This window comes from Corvus hawaiiensis, chromosome Z (assembly GCF_020740725.1).
Source record: "Corvus hawaiiensis isolate bCorHaw1 chromosome Z, bCorHaw1.pri.cur, whole genome shotgun sequence".
Taxonomy (NCBI): domain Eukaryota; kingdom Metazoa; phylum Chordata; class Aves; order Passeriformes; family Corvidae; genus Corvus; species Corvus hawaiiensis.
The window spans coordinates 16,476,594-16,497,358 of record NC_063255.1 but is presented as its reverse complement, the minus strand read 5'-3'; the positions used below and the strand labels follow the sequence as shown (position 1 = coordinate 16,497,358).

The following is a 20,765-nucleotide window of genomic DNA, read 5'->3' as shown; positions in this document are numbered from 1 at the left end:
AAAGAAAGAAGTGCCCACAAAATTCTTTCTTTCCTCCACACTTCTCCTCCAAGGCTTCACAGCTCTCTCTCCTTGAAAAAAGCACACCAAAACAGTAGTTCTTCTGCATAAGTACATTGTGCCTATGTCCTGGGGGTGGCATATCAGTGGCGGAAAGGATGTTCAGATGTAGGCACACCAATATGATAATTTGGTCCTGTGATTGGTACCTTTGCCTTCAGGTAGGTTTTAGGCATGGGTGGCAGCTGTCTGTTTCTACGTTTCAGTAGCTGAGGATCCTGGAAACTGATCTGACATCTCCTTGTTTAGACGACTTCATGAAGCAGGGCCATGGCATGCTCCTCCTCTACACCCTGAAGAACCCCTCATTCCCAGAGTACTCCTTCAGCAGTGAGAGTGGCGTCATGTGCTTGGACTTCCACAGTGACCACCCCTACCTCCTGGCAGTGGGCTTCTACGATGGCAATGTGGCCATCTTCAATCTGAAGAAGCCAGCCTCCCAGCCCAGCTACAGGAGTAGTGCCAAGTCAGGGAAGCACACAGAGCCAGTGTGGCAGGTAAGGGTGCTTTTCCTTTCCTGTGACTGGGCTTTGAATTGGACGGAGTTTGGGCACAGCCGGAAAAGTCCTGTATGCGGAAAGGTGCTGTTTTAGTACATGTGATTGATTAAGTTGTATTTCAAGCTAATTTTGAAGTATGCATAAAGGCAAAGCAACTGCATGAATCCTTGGTCCTCAGTAGAAACTAAATGTGTGAGCAGAAGTTTGCTATAAACAATTATTTCTCCTTAGTTTTCATTATTATAATTGACTTCTTTTTTGAGAAGAACTGGTATCCTCTATATGTACCAGCATGCAATGATATTCGTATTCCAAACAGAAAATCACAGGACAGCAAGTGATAAGCAGTGCATAAAAACAGGGAAAACAAGTATATCAGCCTAAAAGAGAGCTCTGTTGGGCACAGTAAGTCCAGGGGCAGCTGCCTGTGGAACTGGCTGCTAGCAGGATTCAAGACACACTACCTTGTAGTTGACCTTTTAGCTGACCTTGAATTACTCTAGTGAATTCAGAACTGTGATGTGCAGGTGATGTTCTTAAACTAATGCCACTCTGTCATCTGTCAGAAGGAGCCACCAGATGGGTGGTACTGTGAAGGGTCAGGGTGAATATGTTGCTACATCTGGCTAATTAGCTATGTCTGCAATGTAATCTGAGCTCAGATTGAGGCACTGGAAGGTATATGTGCTTTTGATTTTGTTTATAGCAGTAGAAGCATGGCAGCACATATTTCAACATGGTCTGTATCAGCCTGTTGAGTTGCAGGAGTGTGTCTTTTGTTTGCTATCCTGGACTAAAGGTGTTGCTGCAGTGACTATTGTTGTCACCTGAGTTAGGCTGGCTGATACAGTCATATGTCAGTGTTCCTTGAACTTTGACACATGCCTTGCATGGATTGTCCCCTAGCCATGGCTTCTGGTTATTGCATCTTCCAGTAAAAGTCCAAGAAATCAAGGGTACCTGGTGGGACTGCAGATGAATGTGGAATATGCCAAGAGCAAGACCTGTGCTTGCTATAAACAGAGAGTTTGTACAAATGTAACATTTCAGAGAAGACATGAATTTTATATTTCCTGCCTGTCTATCCAAAGCTTTTCCTCTAGCAGATATTTATAGCTCTTCCAACAGGTTAACGTAGTAGTTCGGACTTGGGTTGTTATCATAATACAATCTGTCAGATATGCACACACACACATACACACACACACACACACACACACACACAAAAAGAAAACTTCTGAGCTTTTCCCACTGCCACTTAGGCTTCCAGTAAAAAAACCAGGCCAAATAGTAAGTGCTACGTGAAGTTTTTCATGGTCTTGCTGCAGCATGCTATGGGAGGTCACAGCTGTTACTGCACATTAGAGACACAAAAATCCCAGATCATTTGTGCCCGAGATGATATTGGAAAGGACAGTGTATGCTGAGGGGATGTTATTAGCAGCCTCTTCCCTACAGATGAGGAGCAGGTACATTCAGCAGTGGAGGTAGTCTGCATGGGGTTTTTAGGGGTAGGTTTATGTGTACCGCTTGGCAGCAGTGGGGCACAGAAATGAAATAAAATAATTAGGCACTCTAGGAAGATAGCTCTGAAAAGAGAGAAGCTACTCCATGGGTATGGATAGATGTGGCTATGAGTAGACTGTAGTTCCTGCTTCTTTATTTCCACAGGTTGAGTGCTGAGAATCATTACTATTTGTTTTCTTCGAAAAGAAGAAAATTTCTCTGAGCAATCTGGTCCAGTGGAAGGTGTCCCTGTCCATGGCAAGGGCGTTGGAACAAGATGGTCTTTAAAGTCCCTTCCAACCCAAACCATTCTGTGATTCTGTGATTAAAGTACCAATATTTTTACTAAACTTTACGATTTTTAACTTGCTACAAAACCAGCGAGCCAAGTTAGTAGTTAGATGATTGTACAACAATCGGAAGACCTTGTACCTCTGTTGGAAAGATCTGAAGTGTAAGCATTTGTCAATATAAGCCAAAAGGTTTAGAAAAGGCTTTCGCTCCATTCAGTGTGATGAAAAGCAGCATGGACTATCTGTTAGGTTGAGACATTTGATTGTTATTTCTCATTCAGCATCAGATGATTCTAGAGAGTGATGCCTTTTTTCTCATATTTAGCTCAAAGATCTTATATTCTCGCCCACCAAGACACCACTAGTCTCAAGCCCAGTCTTTGTCTAGATACTAGACCTCAAAAAAATCCCCCTTTTTTGTAGAGAAAATGAACAAAGTAGAAAAGTAACAATGTTATTCTGAGCAATTAGGAGCCTTTGTTCTCTGGACTGCCTGGCTTTTTTCTTTTGAAACAATGCAGCCGTTTCACGGTGGAAACAAAATGGGAAGTGGGTAAAGCAGACTGACAGCTCTTTTCTTGTGCTATTTCATCTTCAGTGACTTAGTAATATCTCAGTTCGTTTGCATAAAACAAAGCTGATGTAATGTTCCCGTTGTTAAGAGCAAAATAAAATAACACAAATTTTCTAATTCTGTTACCTAAGAAAGAGTTTGTCTGCCTGATACTACTCCCTGTTTTTTTAAAGAGCATAGCAATGGTTTCTTATAGATTTGGCAATTGTCTCCCATGTATTAACTGCATTTTAAATAATGGAAAATTCTAGCCTGTTTTAAATTACACATTTCTAATTGCTTATTACTAATTGGTGAGGATCCAAAACCTCAGAGAGGAAAAAACGAAGAGGAATAAACACGTACATAGACATGTGAATGTATATGCATGCAGTGCAATGTGGCTAATACCACCAAAACTCAGGTATCACAGGAGCACAGAACTAGAAATGGTGTTCCAGGTCAGAGAATTCAGGCCTCTACCTTTGAATGTAAAAACCAGTTTAAAAGGAGTCACTTCCTGGAAAGCTGTGTCAAACCTGTCACGTTCTGCTGGGAAAAAGCCTATGTGGCATTAACCTAAACCCCACTTTAATCAAAATAATGCTCAAGTAGTAAGAAAAATCCTCACACTCTCATCATCTCTGAGTAGGCCTACAAAGCAAGTCCCTGAACAGTGTATTTTTTTGAGCCAATGGCTCGATCCCAGGGGTTGGCTCCAGAGATTAATGAGGTTGGCCGGTGTGAAGCTACTGGAGTAGACTTTGGCAGCCAGAGGCCTCAGGAGCTGTGTTCTCTGGGAAGAAGCAACACCTTGCTGGGAAAGGGCTCTCAGCGCAGAGCATCTGCTTTTTCTAGCTTTAAAATTTTTTCTTTCTCCTTTCTTTCTAAAAGAATAATGATTAGGTTTTATTTACAGCTGAGAAGAGTGCTTTTTCTCTTACCTTTCTACACTGGGGTATACTAAATACTTTAGGATTGAAGTATTTGGAAGCTGGAACAGTTCAGAATCAGGAAATGATAACTGAAACTGTGTGTCAGGGTTTGTTTCTGTTGTTCGATCTCCTTCCTAAAACACGTGTTATTTGACAGATTTGTTTTCACTGTGTACTTCTATTTTACTTTCACATCAAGCCAAAAGGATGCTATTGCTGCTGAGACTAGTACAGAGCCAATAATGCTTCAGAGGGTTGGAAATAATTTTCTATTTTACTTGCTCACCATCAGAATTACTGACGAAATTCCTATTGCAGAGTGTTGACCCTAGGATCTGCAAATAGAACATTTCTTTCGGTTGTGCTTCAAGCAAATCTCAGCTGCCGCAGGCATGCCTGTGTGAACAGCACGGTTTGGAATTGCTATGGAGACATCACTGGTTAGAAACACAACTTTGTTCATTGTTGATTTACTGAAGCTGATCTGGCCTCCCTGAGGAGCTGATACCATGGAGCTTCAGATGGCATCCTGAGAGAATTATTTTCATGCGTGGGAAGAGAAAGGGATGGCCACTGCAGGCTAATTCTTCACCAAATGCCAGTCAGGTTAGATGTGATGCTCATGATTTGGACGAAGAAGTCAAAGCAAGATGGTAATAGCCTGCAAATGGCCAAAGGAAACTGAAAGGAGCATCAGCTTGCAGAATAGTTTTCCAGCAGAACTTGTGGAAGTCCCATCTCAAGCGTCAACCTGACAAAACACACCTGAAATTGCTCGCTGGAGTTTGTCTCATAATTGTGTGATCCCTTCTACTTGTCTATTTCCTGTGTTCCAATCTAAGTTCTTGAATAAATCTACACTGAACTTTCACAGTGTGTGAAGCCATTCCAGACTCACTGAAGTCTTGTTTCACTGATAGAAGTAAATGAAAATTCCTTTAAAGTTATCACAGCCTGCTGTTCTTTTACCCCATTCTGTGTTTCTGCACAGCTCCACAAAAAAGGTCTTTATGGGAAGCTGATCGAATTTGCTGCACTTAGGAGAAAAAAAAGCGCATTTTGTTCATAATCCACTGTCACACCAGCACATTGTTTCTTTTCTGATGATGGGCATTCTCCTAAATCTGTCATCTGCAGTCAGACAGATTTTGCAGCTTGCATTGCCTCTGAGATGTTACTGCTTCACATAATATTTGGTTTCTTTGGCTTCAGGCAAACAAATTGTTTGATGCAAAGGAAATAAAAGAAAAGTATAAGACAGAAGGTTGCTACCAAGGTCAGAGTAAAGATCAGCTGTCTCAGAACAGCCTCAACACCCCTTCTGTTGCCTTCACTAAGAAGCACAAAACAGGTGTTTGCTGAGGGTAGTTCAGTGAAAAAAAATCTCTTTCAACTCTGTGATGATACTGCTAGGGGATAACTCTAGAGGAGAAATAGAAATCTGGAGAAGAAAGGAAAGCAACAGAGACCTGAAGCAAAGGAATCTAAACCCAAGATAAGGGGGGAGAATGTAGCCTGAAGGCAAAATAGAGCAGAAACCTAATTGTGAGCATCATTTAGCACCAAACCTCTACAGTAATGCAAGGCAACTGTGTTTCTTATATTGGGTCAGTTCAATGTTTGCACAGAGGACCTTTATCTTCATCTCCAGCTTTCTACTACGTTTTTCATGCCACCAGCCCTGCCTTGCATACCTAGCCCAGTGCAAACAGGGCAAAAAGTCTAATTTATTTCTGACATCCCAGGAGTAAAAGACACCACTGTATCTTCACCAGAGGGATCACTTCATGCATTCTGCACTTGCACAGAAGTAGAAAGCAGTGAGAAGAGCATCCATAGACCAGTCAGCAGGCATTTGGAGTCCAGAGATCTCAATCTGTCAGAGGCTTCCTTGTTGGAGCAGTCCTGAGCTGCAGTCCTGCTCGCTACACTGAGTTCTGTGTCCAGCAACAGGTTGTTGCAGCAGCAGTTGTCCTGTCTGGTGAGTACCTAACACTGGGTTCCTCACTGCAGCACCATGAGGCATTTAGTGACTGACAAGCATCAGTTGTGTCCCTGTTCTCTCCTGGAGGGAGCTGGGGAGGAAAGGCTGTGCTTGGGAAGAGTTGCCATGTACTTGTTGTAAGGTCAAGACCAGCAGCTTTCTGGTTGTCCTCAGTCACTGTGAGAGCTCACTACAGGCACAGCCCTACTGGAGGAAATCGTGTCTCCCACAGAGTTAATGTCCATAATCTTTTGGAAAGGCTCTGCTGAGCCACAAAAATTCATTCAGAAGCTTTGGGCTCATTTATGCACAGTAGAGAAGGTGTAAATTGCAAGACACTCCTGTGGCAGAAATGTTGGGTAAAATCCTTTGCAGCATGCTTGTACCTTGTCCAAAACTGTTGAACACTTTTTAAGCCACTATAGGTTAGGAAATGTAAGCATCCGAATGCTTATTCCTAAATCTCTTTGACAAAAACAAAATCCCTGATAGTTTAACTTTGACATTGTACTTTTTGAGATGGTATCTAACTGTGTCTTCTGGAGATTCAGAAATTATTCATGGTTATTTTTAAATTGTGCCTAGGGTATGGATTGTTTTGGGTTAGAAATTGTCCAGCAAAGTGTCCATTGCAGATCGTGTACTGTTTGTCTAAAAAATGAGCACATTTTGCTTTGATGCCGTATTTCCCTCTATACTTCATTCAGATGCTGAACTGCTTTTCTACCCTCTGCTCTCACAATTCCTTGCTAAATAGATTCTTCTCTCATGCTACTCTTACACCTCTTCCTTTTACTTAAGATCCAAACCATTTTACTGTGGGTTTTCAGGTTGACTATTTCTTTTCTGGTGTCTCTAAGCAAAATACAAGAAACTTTATTTGCCTGTTAGTTGCACTGGGACTAATTTGTGGAGAAAACTTCACTTTTAAAATTTAAAAGTCCTTTCAAGCCTTGCAATGTTGGAAGATGCTAGCCTGAGGTCTAAAATATCAGAGAAGTTGTAATGCATTTGTTTGGTTGCCTGGATCTTTGAATTCTATTCTGCTGCTTTATAGTGTATATATAAACACACTGATGGGTCTTAATGGCTGTTATACAGCCTGTGGAACAACAGAATGCTGCTCTGAAGAGGATGAAATAAAAGCAAGAGAATGATAATGGCAGAGCTAGACGCAAGTTGGGCAGGGATGGTGCAGGCAAGGTCACATTGATACATAGCGAGGTATAGGGATCTGGGTCTGGCCATGACTCCCATTCTTCTCCCACCCCTGGAGCCATGGTCAGCTGCCACAGATTGATGTAGTGTCCAGGGCTCTCAGCATCCAACAGGCCCCAGGAGAGTCTCTCCCCATCCCTGGTGCAAGTCCACTTGATCCTGTGGTGATGGGAACCTTCTCAGGCATATTGCAGACACCGTCTCTGATGTAGCAACATCAGGCAGCTGGGGGGTTTGGATGTGAGCCTGCCTGCCCTGTGTGTCTGCTTTTCCTGCACACAGAGTGGGAAACATATTTTGTCTATTGTAAATTGGGAATCTTGCACCACAAGCACAGTCAGAATTGAAACCAAGAGCTGTGAATTGTAACTGGTTAAATACCCCTGAGCTTTGTTGGCCTCTGGCACACATTGCTCAGCTGCATGCTGTGTCTGACATGGGAACATAGCCACTGACAGGACAAACAGGTGTCACTCTAATGTCTGGTTCCTCCCTTCTCATCTGTTGACATGCCAGCCTAATAAATGCACTGGGCAGTGCTGTGAAGGGAATAAGCACGCAGATTCCTAGTGAAACACTGTACAAAGCAGAGCATTCGAATCCCAGCAGGAAGAAAACAAACTGAAAGTAGGGCCAGCCTTATCCAATGCTATTTATAACTGATCTCTGCTTCCTTCAGATAAATCTGAGTCTCTGAAGCATGAGCAATGCACAAGCCTCAGGCTGGGCCTTTGACCTGCTTCAGTGGCACTCCTATGTCCATGCTGTCTGCTTACTGCTGAGTGCCTCCCACTATCACCAAAAGTGCCTTTTAGTAGGAAAGGTTTTGCTGCCCTTTTTCTGCACCCCAAATTTGTTTAACCTGATGCAGTGGACCTAATTCCTTGCTCCTCTTGGCTGACCTTGCACTCTTGAGTTCACTGATGCTCAAGAGATAGAACCTGGTCCTCCGAGTCCCAGGAAGATCCCATCGAGGTGGAGGGCGCTTGATCTAGGTGTAGAAGAGCAATGTTTTTTGGAAGATGGGTGTTTCTGGGACTAAATATGATATGGGAGTTTATCTTAAAGTGTTTCCTCATTGCTGTTGAGCTAATCTAGTTGTTTTCCTTCAGCTATCAGGAAGTTTTCAAAGACTTTGGAGGCCAAACCCCTGAGAATGCTTGTAGTAAAACTTGTAAGTAGCCATATGCTGCTAGAAGGAGGGAAATAATTTGCAAAATTATTAGATGGGAAGTTCCTGCTATTTCCTGTAGCCGGAACAACCGTATTCCACCAGATAGGCCCAGTATTTGGTGGTACCCATAAATAAAGTCATCATCCAGCCTCATGCCCATGATGCAGGTGCCTGACAGCCTGGAGCTGCTCCTGGAGCATCCAGGCAGTGCTGGGCTGTGTTTTCTGTTCCAAGGGGTTTTGAGATGCTTTTCCTTATCATAGGAATTCTGAAAGAATTCTTCCTCCTGCACCTCTTTTTTTGGTGAGATATGATCCTGCCAAGCTGGCTGCCTTGGCTGCTGCCTGATTTCTTTGTAGATGAAGTACCTGCCTTTGTTTCAGTACCTGTTTACTGTTACCAAGCCTGTCAGCCACCCTGACTCTCCTAACTACCATGTTCATTATCACAAACATACGGTGGGTCAAGTAAGGAGACATCTGAGTAAATCCCTGCCTCTGCTGCAGATAGGATGGAAGGGGGTCCTTTAGGTCAGAGTTGCTCATTAAAGATGTAAGAGAAATGCAGGAAGCCCAAACTGACTGAGAGACATTGGAATCTTTGAGCACTTTGATATTCATCAGATGTCTCAACCATTTCCTCTCTAAGGCAAACACTACAGCCAAATATTTAAATATTACTGACTCACCTTAGAAGGAGTTACTCCTTGTAGACCTTACCTCTTCAATGGCTTCTGTCATGGAGGCAAGTTTATTTCCTAAGCAAATTGAACTGATACATTCTGTCTTGTTGCAAGATTTAATGGTAAAATGTCAACAAATTTTTCTACAAAAGACTGAACAGCATTGAGAACCATCCTTTGCTTAGCAGCTCCCTTTTCTGCAGATTCCTGTCATAGCTGAAACATTTGCATTTAAAAGAAAACCCAGATTTTAAGATAGGAACATTTTTCAATGAATTTATTTTTAAGTAACAAGTAATTTTCCTTCATCTCTCCCCATCAGCTTTTACTCACACTCAAAAGACTTGTTTTCTATACAAAACAGTCTCATCTATTGCAGTGAACAAAGCAGTCACAGTGTGATTGAACATGACACACAATAAACATGTGAGAGGTGAGACTGAATTTAAAATAAAACCAAACCTTCCTTTCTGGAACTGGGAAACTGTTTGTGAGCCACAGAAATGAGAAGCGGCAGAGGCCTTGAGAGTGTCCTCTTCTTCCCATCATGCTCACAGATGTTGTGTTATCATTCCTGACCTGTTTTCTTCAAAATGAGACTGGGCAGTCTAGCTGTCTTCACCAGTATTAACAGACTGGAGTCATGGCCTTCTGTGTCTTACATGGTACGTACTTCCTAATACATGTGAAAATATTTCTATGCCACTCCAGTAGTATCACTTTGCTAATTCCCTCACCAGCCACTGATACTTTTCTGCACTACTGTCACTTAGCCGGAAATTCCCTAATTTCTACATGTTTAATGCTTTCTTCTTCCTGTTTGTGTCCCTCTGCCCTTGTCTTTATCACATTTCACCTTATTATTTTCAGATTATGTCTCCAGTTTTTCAAGATAATTTTGAGTCCTTATCCTAATGGAATTCAATGTCTTTTAACTGCGTCATCTGCAAACATTCTGTGTATTTTGCAATTCAGTATGAAACTTACTAATGAAAATATTGTATAGAACTGAACCCGGAATAGTCCCTTGTGGGAACCATCTAGAGATGTTTTCCCAACTGGTCAAGAAATCACTGTCTAAACTCTTGGGAAATCATTTTCAAGCACTCATCCACGTCATAGTAATTCCTTATCTTTCTTCTGAATACATCACAGGGAGTATGCCAAAAGCCTTACAAAATTAAAGATAACAAATCTACTCTTTCTTTTAGACCTGTTACTCTGAAAAGGAAGGAAATAAATTCTCTTTGACAAGGTCTTTTCTTGAGGAGACCACATTCACTGATTCTCATTTTCTTGTCCTGTATGTATGGATGGATGACTTAATACTTTGTTCCAGCTCTCAAAGTTCAGCATTAGGCTGACTCATCCACTGTCCTTTAACCTATCCTTCAAGACAGGTTTATTTTGTGTTTCCTGTGGGCATTTTTGCTATGTTCCTGTCCCCCAGGACCTCTACTCTCTTCTAGTTTTCATAGCTAATTGCTCTGAAATTCAGAGATTGCTTCAGCTGCTCCTTTAGGCACCCTAGGCTGAATTTCATCAGGCCTCACAGAGTCAAGTGTATCTGTCTGTGCTTCTTAAAGTCGATTTTATTAAACATCTAGTTACAGTTTATCTTTTTATATGGCACTGAAAGAAGGACAGCCTTAATAGTTATGTTTTACTTCTAGTTCAATGGGGGACTTGCCTTCCTCTAAACAATAACTGGTGTCTGGGAGGAAGAGGCTTAGATGAGCCTTTCTGGAATATCTGATTTTGCCTCCATGCAGGCATCAGCCTCCTGGCCTGAAAAGTCATGTTCCTCTCAAAAGAGTCTCCAACATCCTCTCCATGGAGGTATCTCAGGCAGTGGCAGAAGGGTGTCCCCCAAATCATGAGGGGGGACACACTTCACCATGAAGTTCCTGGATGTGCAAAGACTCTCCAGTGTGACAGTGGCAGCCCAGCTCTCACCATATGGCAGGCCTGATTCTTCATCTCTTGAGTGGCTTCTCCTCTTTAGTTGTGTCTTGATTCACTGTGCTTATACCAGCACGTTTCTAGAGCCCAGGGCTGTAGATATGGACAGGGACTATGCTTTCACAGCAGGGCTTCTGCGAAAAAAAAAAAAATCAAGGACTAATATCTTCTAAGACAATGTTGACCAAAACATGCTTTTTAAAAAATTTTTGAGATCTTTAATTCTTACTAGACATTCCACAGCAGAAATGCTGTCTGTTTCCCAGGTAATAGAAATGGAAAATAGTGCAGATGCAGACCAGCAATCTCTTCTGCTCAGTGTGCGTCACAGGGCAGGAGCCCTTTATGCTGTACCCTGCCATGCTGGCTCCAACAGGGGCATGCTGGGGACTCCATGGTTCTGGTCCCCCTCACTGAAGGACCAGCTGGGCATATGAAGGTTCCTCCCTGTGTGCCTGTCTTCCCATGTTTACCTTTGGCAGAAAGTCCACACCTACAGGTAACCAGAGCACAGCTAAATCTTCTCCACAGAGGTATCATGTGCTCCGAGTGCACATGGACCCAGGTGATCTTTCTTCACCAAGTATAGACTTAGCCAAGGCGTCTGACTGTGCTTCTTTGACCTTTGACCAGGCTGTACTCAGTTATCACAGCCCTTTAAAATCTTCATTATTGCCTTGAGTCAAAATGAGTCATCTGGACTAAGCTCAATTTTTGCTTTTATCCCAAATAACCATGGTGAGGAATGAAACTTTTGGTCTTCCTTCCTCCTTCCTCTAAATAGGATAACTAAATAGGATAACTACTGCTGTCCAAGTTGGCACTGGGGAGGAGCTCCAGACACTGCCCTGTTCCTCACCTCTAAACCTTGCTTTTCCTGTCTCTTGAAGTATAAAAACTGATGCTGGAGTTACTTTGCTTGTGAGTGAAGTATTCTGTACTTTCTGGATGGCCAAGTGAATAATTTTGGGGTGTCCCTTGTGACTGATTGCAGGAGAGCAGCCTTGCATATTGCTTATACTCCTCATGGTGCCTGGCCTTGGCTTTGCTTGTGGTAGCTGGCAGAGGATCCTTTGTGAGGTGTCAAGGTCCACTTATTGTGTCAGGCATGATAAGCAACAAATGAAGAATAGCTGGCAATGTCCTTGATGGAGGACATTTGGGAACTTCATTGTAGATGCACTGCTTTGTCTCAGCATCAAGGAGAGACAAACTATTTGCTCCAGCAAAACAAAAAGTCAGTGGACTCTGGATAAGCTGAGTGTTGAGGCAGACTTTCACAGCAGCAGATCCCTTGGCAAACAGCATAGATAAGTGACCCAAGGAGGAGAATAAACAAAAAAATGGCAATTTGTCATCAACAGAAAAAGAACGTGAAAGATTTCTTCTCTGCTGGTAATGACTTGATTTTTCTGGATGCTGTTTTGCTGAAAGTTGCTGTCAGGAACGAGCAAGAAGCACATTTGAGGGTGACAGAGTGAAGAAATAGAACTGCTTCTTATTTCAAATCAGAGACTGCTGTAAGGGAGTCCAGGAGAATATTTGCACCAGAGCACAGGGGAAATCGGACTGTCTTCAGAAGATGTGACCTGTGGAGCAAGTTACTGTAGATCATCTCTTCAGCATGATCCCTCAGCATGAGGCTGAGGCAGACTAAGAGGCGGGCTAGCTGCGACATGGAGAAAGTGTCCACTGCACAGATCAAAGGTGCCTACAGTTGGACTAACGTGTCCAGGTTTAGATGGTTATTCCCGGTTGGAGTTTGGTCTTATTCTATCTCTGCAAGAATCCATATGGTGTTCATCTGCCAGCCGGTGACCTGGGCCATTGTGGGATGGATGCATCCAAGGCTTTGTGCTCTTGCTAAATCACAGCACATGTTCAGCTCATCTACCTTGAGAGAGCCCCAGAGCTTTTCTGGCACTTTGCTTTGGCCCAGGCTTGTGCGTACTGACACAGGAAATGTGGTTTGGACAGTGAGTTTGTGTCTGTGCTTGGCTGCCAGGTCAGGCACAGCACAAGAGAACTGAGGGCTGATTCCCTTCCTCAAGGAGCAGATGTTTGCCAGTGGGAAGCCTTGAATAAAAGTCTTTAGCCAGTGTGAATGTAAGGAGAAGCGTCCGAATCCCACTGCTTGTGTGACCGAGGTATGGGCAAAAGAGGGTGGCTGGGAGAGCACAGTGGGGCGGGGAAGCACTTGTGCTCCTGTGGTGCACATTTGTTCTTCTACAAGAGTCTGTAGCTCTGTTCAGCTAAGGAGGCAGATGAGTGAAATCCCTGAGCTTCTGGGCTGGGCAGAATGGCAGAGTCTCTGAGAGGGGCCTGTACAGTTACATCTACAGCTCAACAGTGGCTTACAAAGAAATGCTCGAGGCACAGAAACAAAGACATGTCTAAAGCTGAGTATTAGGGAAAAGAACAAACATGAATTAATAAAAAGAAGTGAATGTGCAAAGTAAGCTGTGGTTATCCTGGGTCATAAAAGGGAAAGGGAAAATATTTGGGAAGGGTATAAGTAGTTAAAAGAATGAAGAATATAGACTTATTAGCAAAGCAAGCTTTCAGCTACTACTGAGTGGTATGAATAAGGATGAAATATTTGATGCTGTATTGTTTAATCTTACAGTGAGTCTGTTCTGAGACTGTCTGCTTAGTGTGCTTAATGTAATGAGAGGATAAAAGCACAGGTCAGAATAAAGAAAGAGCATATTGAAGAGTATTTAGATAAGTTCTTGCTCATCAGCAAGATCAGATTAAACATACCCTGGAGTACTTGAAGAAATAGCCAGACCAATTTCGGGCCGTTACATGCATTTCAGAGAGCTTTTGGGCAACATCTGTCCTGAGTTTTAGGCAGAGGCTGGGGTTTATGTGCAAGCCAATTTACAGCATCTGAGCTGAGTGAGTACCTTGACTCAGAGGCTCAGCGTGTGCTCTGGGGCATGGATTGGGGGAAGCACCACTCTGCTGTCACCTACAGACTCATACCCATCATGTACCTGTGACACTGGCAGACTGAAATATGATAGTCTACTGTCATCAATCCCCAAACACTTCAGGGAGACTGTAGAACCAATGTCTGGCAAAAAGGTACCTGCAGGTGCTTTCTTCAAAGGGCCTGTCCTTAAATGCAGGAGAGACAGTGGCATGGACAGAGTACCAAAGCTCCAAAAACAGTGTCTGGATAGTTCACCCAGCTAGAGGCATCCAAAGCCAGCCATAGGGGGTCAAAAAGTGTGGGTAACAGCACAGCAGTGCATCAGGCTGTACTCTGGCCTGTAGGACAAGCACAGCCAGCGAAGGAGAGATCTTAAAGGGTCAGAAGATGTGGAAAAATGTCTGGAGGAAAGTGATGGGATTGGACCCAGGGAATTACTGACCAGTCAGACCAATTTCAAAGACTGGAGAAGCACTTGAATAAATGACAAAACTGTTGGTAGATGTCTAGATAATAAGATGATTCAGAGAAGCTGACGTGGATTTGTCCAGAATAGATTATCAAGCCAGTATAATTTCTTTCCCTTTTTTCCAGAGAAATGGGCCTCATGAATAAGGGAGAGGAAATCAAGGTTATCATCTCTATCCATCTTGACTTGACTAAGGCTTTTGATCCAGGCTCACACAGTGACATACTTATAACCAAAGTAGAGAAATACGAATTAGGTAAAATTGCCATAAAGAGGCTGCTCAGGTGGCCCAGGCAATGTGCTCAAAGAGCAGTTACACAGAGCTCACTGTCAGACTCTGAAGGTGCTTCAAGTGACACTCTCCAGCTGTCATTTCTGGTCTTTTTTTTTGATCAATACTTTCATTAACAACTCAAATTACAGAATAGGGAAGCCCCCCTGGGAGGACAAGGCACTTTGCAGGACATGATTATGTTCAAAATTATCTTGATAAATTGGAAGAAAGGCCCAAAATCAATGTGATGAAATTCAATAAAGACAAGAGCAAATACTGTGTTTCGAGAGGGGAAATTAAATACACAGATACGAAATAAGAGATGGCTGGTTAGGCAGCAGGGTGCCCAGGGGGAAGCATAGCAGATCACCACCAGTGATCAGCAATGCAATACTGTTACACAAAGATATGTGTCATTCTAATTAATTAGCAAGAATATAAGAGAGAGGAGGTTGTAACTCCCGCCTCAGGTTAGTCCTGTACCATGTGTTTGCAGCTGCAGAGCCAGGCTGAAGGGGAAGAACAGGAATGGTGAAGGCTTGGGTCCTGAAGGCAGACCTGGAAGCAACAGTTGAGGCAACTGATTTGAGTTGGAGGGGGGGAAAAAGAGAGAGAAACAGTGGCACAACCTTTTCTTGTTGTTTTGAAGACTGTTATAAAAAAGGGAATAAACTGTTGTTCTTTGCATCCACTGGGGGTATGGTAAGGAGTAATTGGCTTGGCACTTGATAAAGGGAATCTTCTGTATAAAGTCAATTAAGCACAGATGTATCTGCAGGGAGGTTGTTGAGTACCTGTTGTTGGAGACTTGTGATCTGATTTTGCCTCAGAAGAGGATAGATATGCTTTTTGGGTCCTTCCAAACCCTGCATTGCCATGATGGCTTTGCCTAGGAGTGTACTGATAGTCAGGTTGGCACTGGAAGGAATTTGTCCCCAGGTCATATTGGCATGGACTTTCCTCAGCAGCCCAAGGAGATGTTTGCATGCCAAAGTCATCTGAGTGTTTTACTTGGCCAGTTCATGTAAGGGTGACCTGGGGGGGATTTGATAATGCCCTTATATTTCCTCTTCTCTACCTGGGGCAGATTTTACTAGTGTTTTTCAGGCACTGAATGACAAAAATTCTGCCTTATTTCACTTAGGTGAGGTATCAGCAGGGCTGTGGTACTGCAATGCTGACAAAGGACTCCTTGAAGGATAATTAATAGAAAGGGAAGGAATGGCTCATCAGTCAATGTGTGTATGTTGCGTGTGGCACCCCACACCTGAGTTTTGGCAAGCCAGGGGCAAGCCAGATCTATGTTTGCAGTAGCTGGTGCCGGCACCACACTCCAGTCAGCCTCCTGGCCAGGGTGATTTTGACCAATTGTATTGTCTCAGTGCAAGTGACTAACAGCCTGTGTCCCGTGAAAAGGGATCAAGCATTATTTCTTTCATAGGAATGACATCAGAAACATGGGCGTTTTCAAATCAGATTGGATAAATGGTCTAATCTCCTGCTGGACAGGAGCCATTACCAGCTGCCACAGATAAAAATGATAGTATTCTCTTGCTAGAAATGAATGGATTATCACTCTGCAAGCCTGCTGTACATAGTAACGACATGAGGTCTTAATATTTATTTTTATGTATATAAATAAGGTTTTGAATAGTTTCAACTTCTTTATAAATAAATGAGCTTTAAGAAATCAAAAGAAAAAGTGGTAGGCTGTTTTGCACTACCAAAAATAGTCAGGTTAAAGATCACTGAAAAAATGGCTTTCTTTTATTACATGATCAGGGAGCTAAAATGCTTGCTGCTTTGTATTTGCTCATCTCTGCTGTTTACACACGCTTTCCTTTTTCATGTGCTTCTTTACCCTTATTGTATCATAATTGAACTTTTGCTCTAAATTGTTTCACACAGCCAAAATCCTTAGCTGATTATCACATGCTTCAGGGGAAAAATTCACTTCTTGCTACTGTGCAAACAGTTGCCTGGTTCTCTCCTCAAATGCTCCACCCCACACAGCATGGATACTGCTAATGACAGGAGGTTGTGCCATGACAAGCCTCTGGGAGCAGAGAAAAGGCCAGTTCTGAGCAGATGCCCAATTTGATTGCAGTATCATGAGGGCTAATTACTCTAATAAGCATTTATGGGATTCAGAGATCAGGAGGAAAGAGATCACAAACACGATTAAGGTGTCAGAGGTGTTGAAGGAAAATTGGAAGTATTAAGTGCCAATTTCTGTTTTCTGAAATTCAAGCTAACAGCACTGAGAGCTGCTAATAGTCATCTGAGGGCAGAGCCTGTTGTCCCTAAGAGGCTGTTTTTCAAGCTGTCTACAAAAAGTACCTAACTTAAGTACTGTTGACTGCTTTGAATAAAGGAGCAAGAGTATCCCAAGCAAATCAGCCTACTTGCTTTTTGGGGCTGCTGACTCCACCTATTCATGTAATGGATGAAGAGCTGTGACACCTAACTAACAGTAGAAAACTTGAATAGATCCCCATCAGAGAGAGGGTGTTTGGGTGGGTAAACCCTGGGGTAAAGCTCTTTGCTTTGGTTGAAAGGAATTAGCTCGGGAAAATCCCCTATGAGCTCATGGTGGCTCTTACGCTGTTTGGTCACCTCCAGATGAGGTTTCTGCAACACTCTGTGTTAGTGTAAACATCAGGACTCAGAAGTGTCTGCACAGGATGATGAGGATAGACTACAGCTGCTGAACTTTCATCCATGTATTTCCCACTGGTGTGATGGGCTGGGAAGTTTTTCTCAAATTATTTGGGAAAGCAAATAATTTGAAAAGAAAGAACATGAGTTAGAGGAGAACTGTGTAGGACACACACGTGAAAACATCTTACTGTCAGACAACTTTAGAGTGAGATTTTAAAAATCTTTTGATTCAAAATATGACCCTGTTTCTGTGCCCAGCATGAGGCATATTGGACATGTTTTTGTAACCAGTTCCCCTGAGCTCTGCATTTCTCACCTTGAATTAAAACTCCTCACTACACCAACTCCTTCATCTGAAGCAGCTGCTGGTGACTGTCACTGTCAGCAGTAGCTCATGATCCCGGAGAGATGTTCCTGGAATAGATATACCCAGCACATTTTGTGCACAATGGATCAGCCTTAGCAATCACTGTCCTGTTGAACCTGCCTTCTAATCATTAACCTTTTTATTCTGGGTCATATTGAAGTATGCCATCCCTTTAATGCCAGATAGCAGAAGTAGTTTCACATGGAGACTTACAATTTCACCTGTGCAAGGATCTTCAAAGGTATATGCCACTCAAAACTCTTCAGTTGTGTCTTGTAGGCATGAAACTGGCATTTTGAGGTATTGTCAGATGGATTCCTTTTACATTCTATTTTTCCTTCCTCAGAACAGGAAGGAAACATGTTTGGTAGAGGGTTAACTACTCTTTGCCGAGTCTCTTGCTTCATTTTCCTGCTTCACAGAACTTCACGGTATAAACAATTTTATGAAAGAGAATTAACAGTTTTTCCCAAGGACCTGTCATAGGAATACCCAATCTGTGTAATTAAAGTATTGAGAATGCTGTTTGTTTTCTGAAATAGGTATGAGTTGCACAAGTGGTCATGGATAGAGTATTTGGTAAGCTGTGGGATAATCATACCCATTTATCATGTTTATGGGATGATGTTTAGGGAACTTTATCTGCTCCACTGCATGTACAGGAAGAGATATACCTTTGGAAAGCTTCTCAGAACCTTCTAAAGTGCTTGTCCTCATCTTGAACTGACAGATGCCAACAGGAGTGTGTGCTGACAGACCCAGTGACAAGTCATTCTTTTCCCTTCAGTCTGATTGAATTCCCAGATCTGAAAATCGAGCGTTCTTAATGCTTTTGGTCTAACTGAAATGTCTCTTCTAAACTGTAAGCCATTTATCTGAATTCTAATCTCTCCTGCTGAGCTGTCACAGTCAAAAGGCAAATCTCCTTACCAGGCAGACAGATGCTCTGAAGGTGCAGGGAGGATTTCAATTTTAATGGAGAAGTTTTCATCTCCCTGAAACAGAAGTGCCCCAAGGACCCATGTCACATGTTGCTTGCAAGGTCTTTCCTTCACCCCACATAGGGACAGAAAGCTAATTTGAGGTTGTCTGGCTGAAAGGTAGCCATATGGCACTGCACTTGGAGTAATTAGTCAAATGTGAAAGGCAAGGCTAATGCTTGGGGACCTTTGTGTGGCACCACTGGTGGTGTTTGGAGACGTCTTAGGGATCTCTGGGATGGTGTTGTGCCACAGTGTAGAGCTCTAGTGCACAGCTCAGGTACTTCACAAGGCCCATCCCTGATGGCAGTGCTCCAGTAGCCATGGGTAGGTGCAGAGGCTCCAGGTGAGGGGCTTTACCTTCTTGCTGGAGCATCCTGTAGGAAAGTGACTGACAGGAGTGCTGGAGACAAAGCTGCTGGTGGAGATAAGTTTGCAGCAGCAAGCCTCCAGGGTGCAAACCAGCTGCTCTTTAGGAAGGATTTCAGAAGACCTTGCTGAGGTCATGGGACTATGTCCTGCTAATGCTGAATGCCCTGTGCTGACTGGGACTGTCCTGTTTCTTCTTGTTTCTAGGTCAAGTGGCAGAAGGATGACATGGACAACAATTCCAACTTCTTCTCTGTCTCCTCGGATGGGCGGATTGTTTCGTGGACTTTAGTTAAGGTAAACAGTAGGTGGCAATTTCTTTTTCCAGTTAAATTATAACCAATTGCCTCAAAAGTTCACTGATTCATGAGTGTTATTTTTATTTCTAATGAGCCAGGTTTGAAAAGAAGTGTTAGCAATAGCAGCTGGTGCAGTCACAGCTGGATCTGGAACTCCACGTTAAATTCTGAAACGAAGCAGGGTCAGTCTACTCCTTGTCAGGACCTAACCTTCATCCTGCCTGCACCTGTAGCACCCCATGGGCCTGAAAATGAAAGATCATTCTCTTGCTTGGCAGCAGCAGGAGTTCGAGACTGGTCCTAGTTCTCAAACTTTCTTTGTCCCAGAAGGGTGAGCTAGACACAGAACAGATTAATCTGCTTTATTCCATGGCTTCCAGATTCTCATCCCCAAAATGCTCCCCTACAGATTGCAATTTGGACTGGGAGAAGGTCAATTTAAATTTCTCCCCATGTGGACAGAGTGAGTAGTACAGAGTAAGCTTGCATTTGCAGTGGGATGGCAGCATGTTATCAGACAGGCAGAGGGTTTCTCCCTGCCATGACATTGCCAACTCACACCCAATAAAACTTTTTAAAACCAGTTTGCATGCCCTGCCTTTGTTCGCTTTTCCTTTTGGAGTATGTTGAAATATGTTGATAGAAACCTAGAATTAATGTCCTAAAATGACCCTTAGATTTATGTCTCTGAATCCCAATATGTGGGTTTCTCTGCTGGCTATTTCATTTTGCATTTGAAGATTTCAAATCTCTTGCTAAAAAAATAATTGCAATGCCCTGAATATGAGTTTGAAGCAGCTGTCCCATTATTCCCCAACAAAAGAAGAAATTTCTTTGCATCCTAGGATGCTCATTTTTCAATCTGTTATACCAAGGCTTGCCTGTTCTGTAGTTTTTAGGCCATGCTGCCATGGCAGGGATTAATTTCTAGCATTATATGTAAATTTAGCCTCGTGTTCAGGAACAGGAGTGTCTCCTAATGAACAGTCTAAGCACAGGCAGATGGCATAGATTTTGAAGTTATTTTTTTGTAGACCTTTCCAGGTTCATACATGCAGCTTCAGAATCAAAAATCCCTTCTGCAAGTGTATCCCAAGTCCTTCTCCCAAAAGAGCTCCCTAGACAGGGACAGACTAAGAGTCTGTCCCAGCACTCAGCTCCTGTGTTATCCCCTGAATAGGTATGCCCAAAAGATTTGTGTTGAAGTGGGCAGTACATGCCTGGAGCCAGGTACATCCAGCTGAGGTGATTTGGCAGCGTACATTTACCACCTGAGCCCCAGTAACTGAGTGTGCTCAGCATGCTCCCCTTAGGAGGCAGGAAACACTGGGTGAAGTCTCTTAGTTCACAGAAATGCCACAACTGGGACAACCTAAGAGTCTGCAGATGGACTCTGATAACAGCTCACCCAGCAGAGGGTCTTTTGCACCAGTGCTTAACTGTGTTTCCACATCATAATGTGGTTTTTCTGTCCCTTGAGCACATAGATATTTCTTTCTAAGCATGCTTGGTGTGACTTCTAAGATCTGCGTCCACTTAGC

General features: G+C 43.1%; 1 protein-coding gene across 2 annotated transcripts in view; it reads left to right on the top strand.

Moving 5' to 3' along the window:
• The window catches only part of DNAI1 (dynein axonemal intermediate chain 1), a 138,863-nt gene that overhangs the window by 62,650 nt on the left and 55,448 nt on the right, over positions 1-20,765 (top strand). For both annotated transcript variants that reach the window (XM_048292675.1, XM_048292674.1), the window contains exons 13-14: positions 310-557; positions 19,133-19,222. In XM_048292675.1, the coding sequence (XP_048148632.1) occupies positions 310-557; positions 19,133-19,222 (338 nt within the window). The remainder of the gene's footprint in view (positions 1-309; positions 558-19,132; positions 19,223-20,765) is intronic.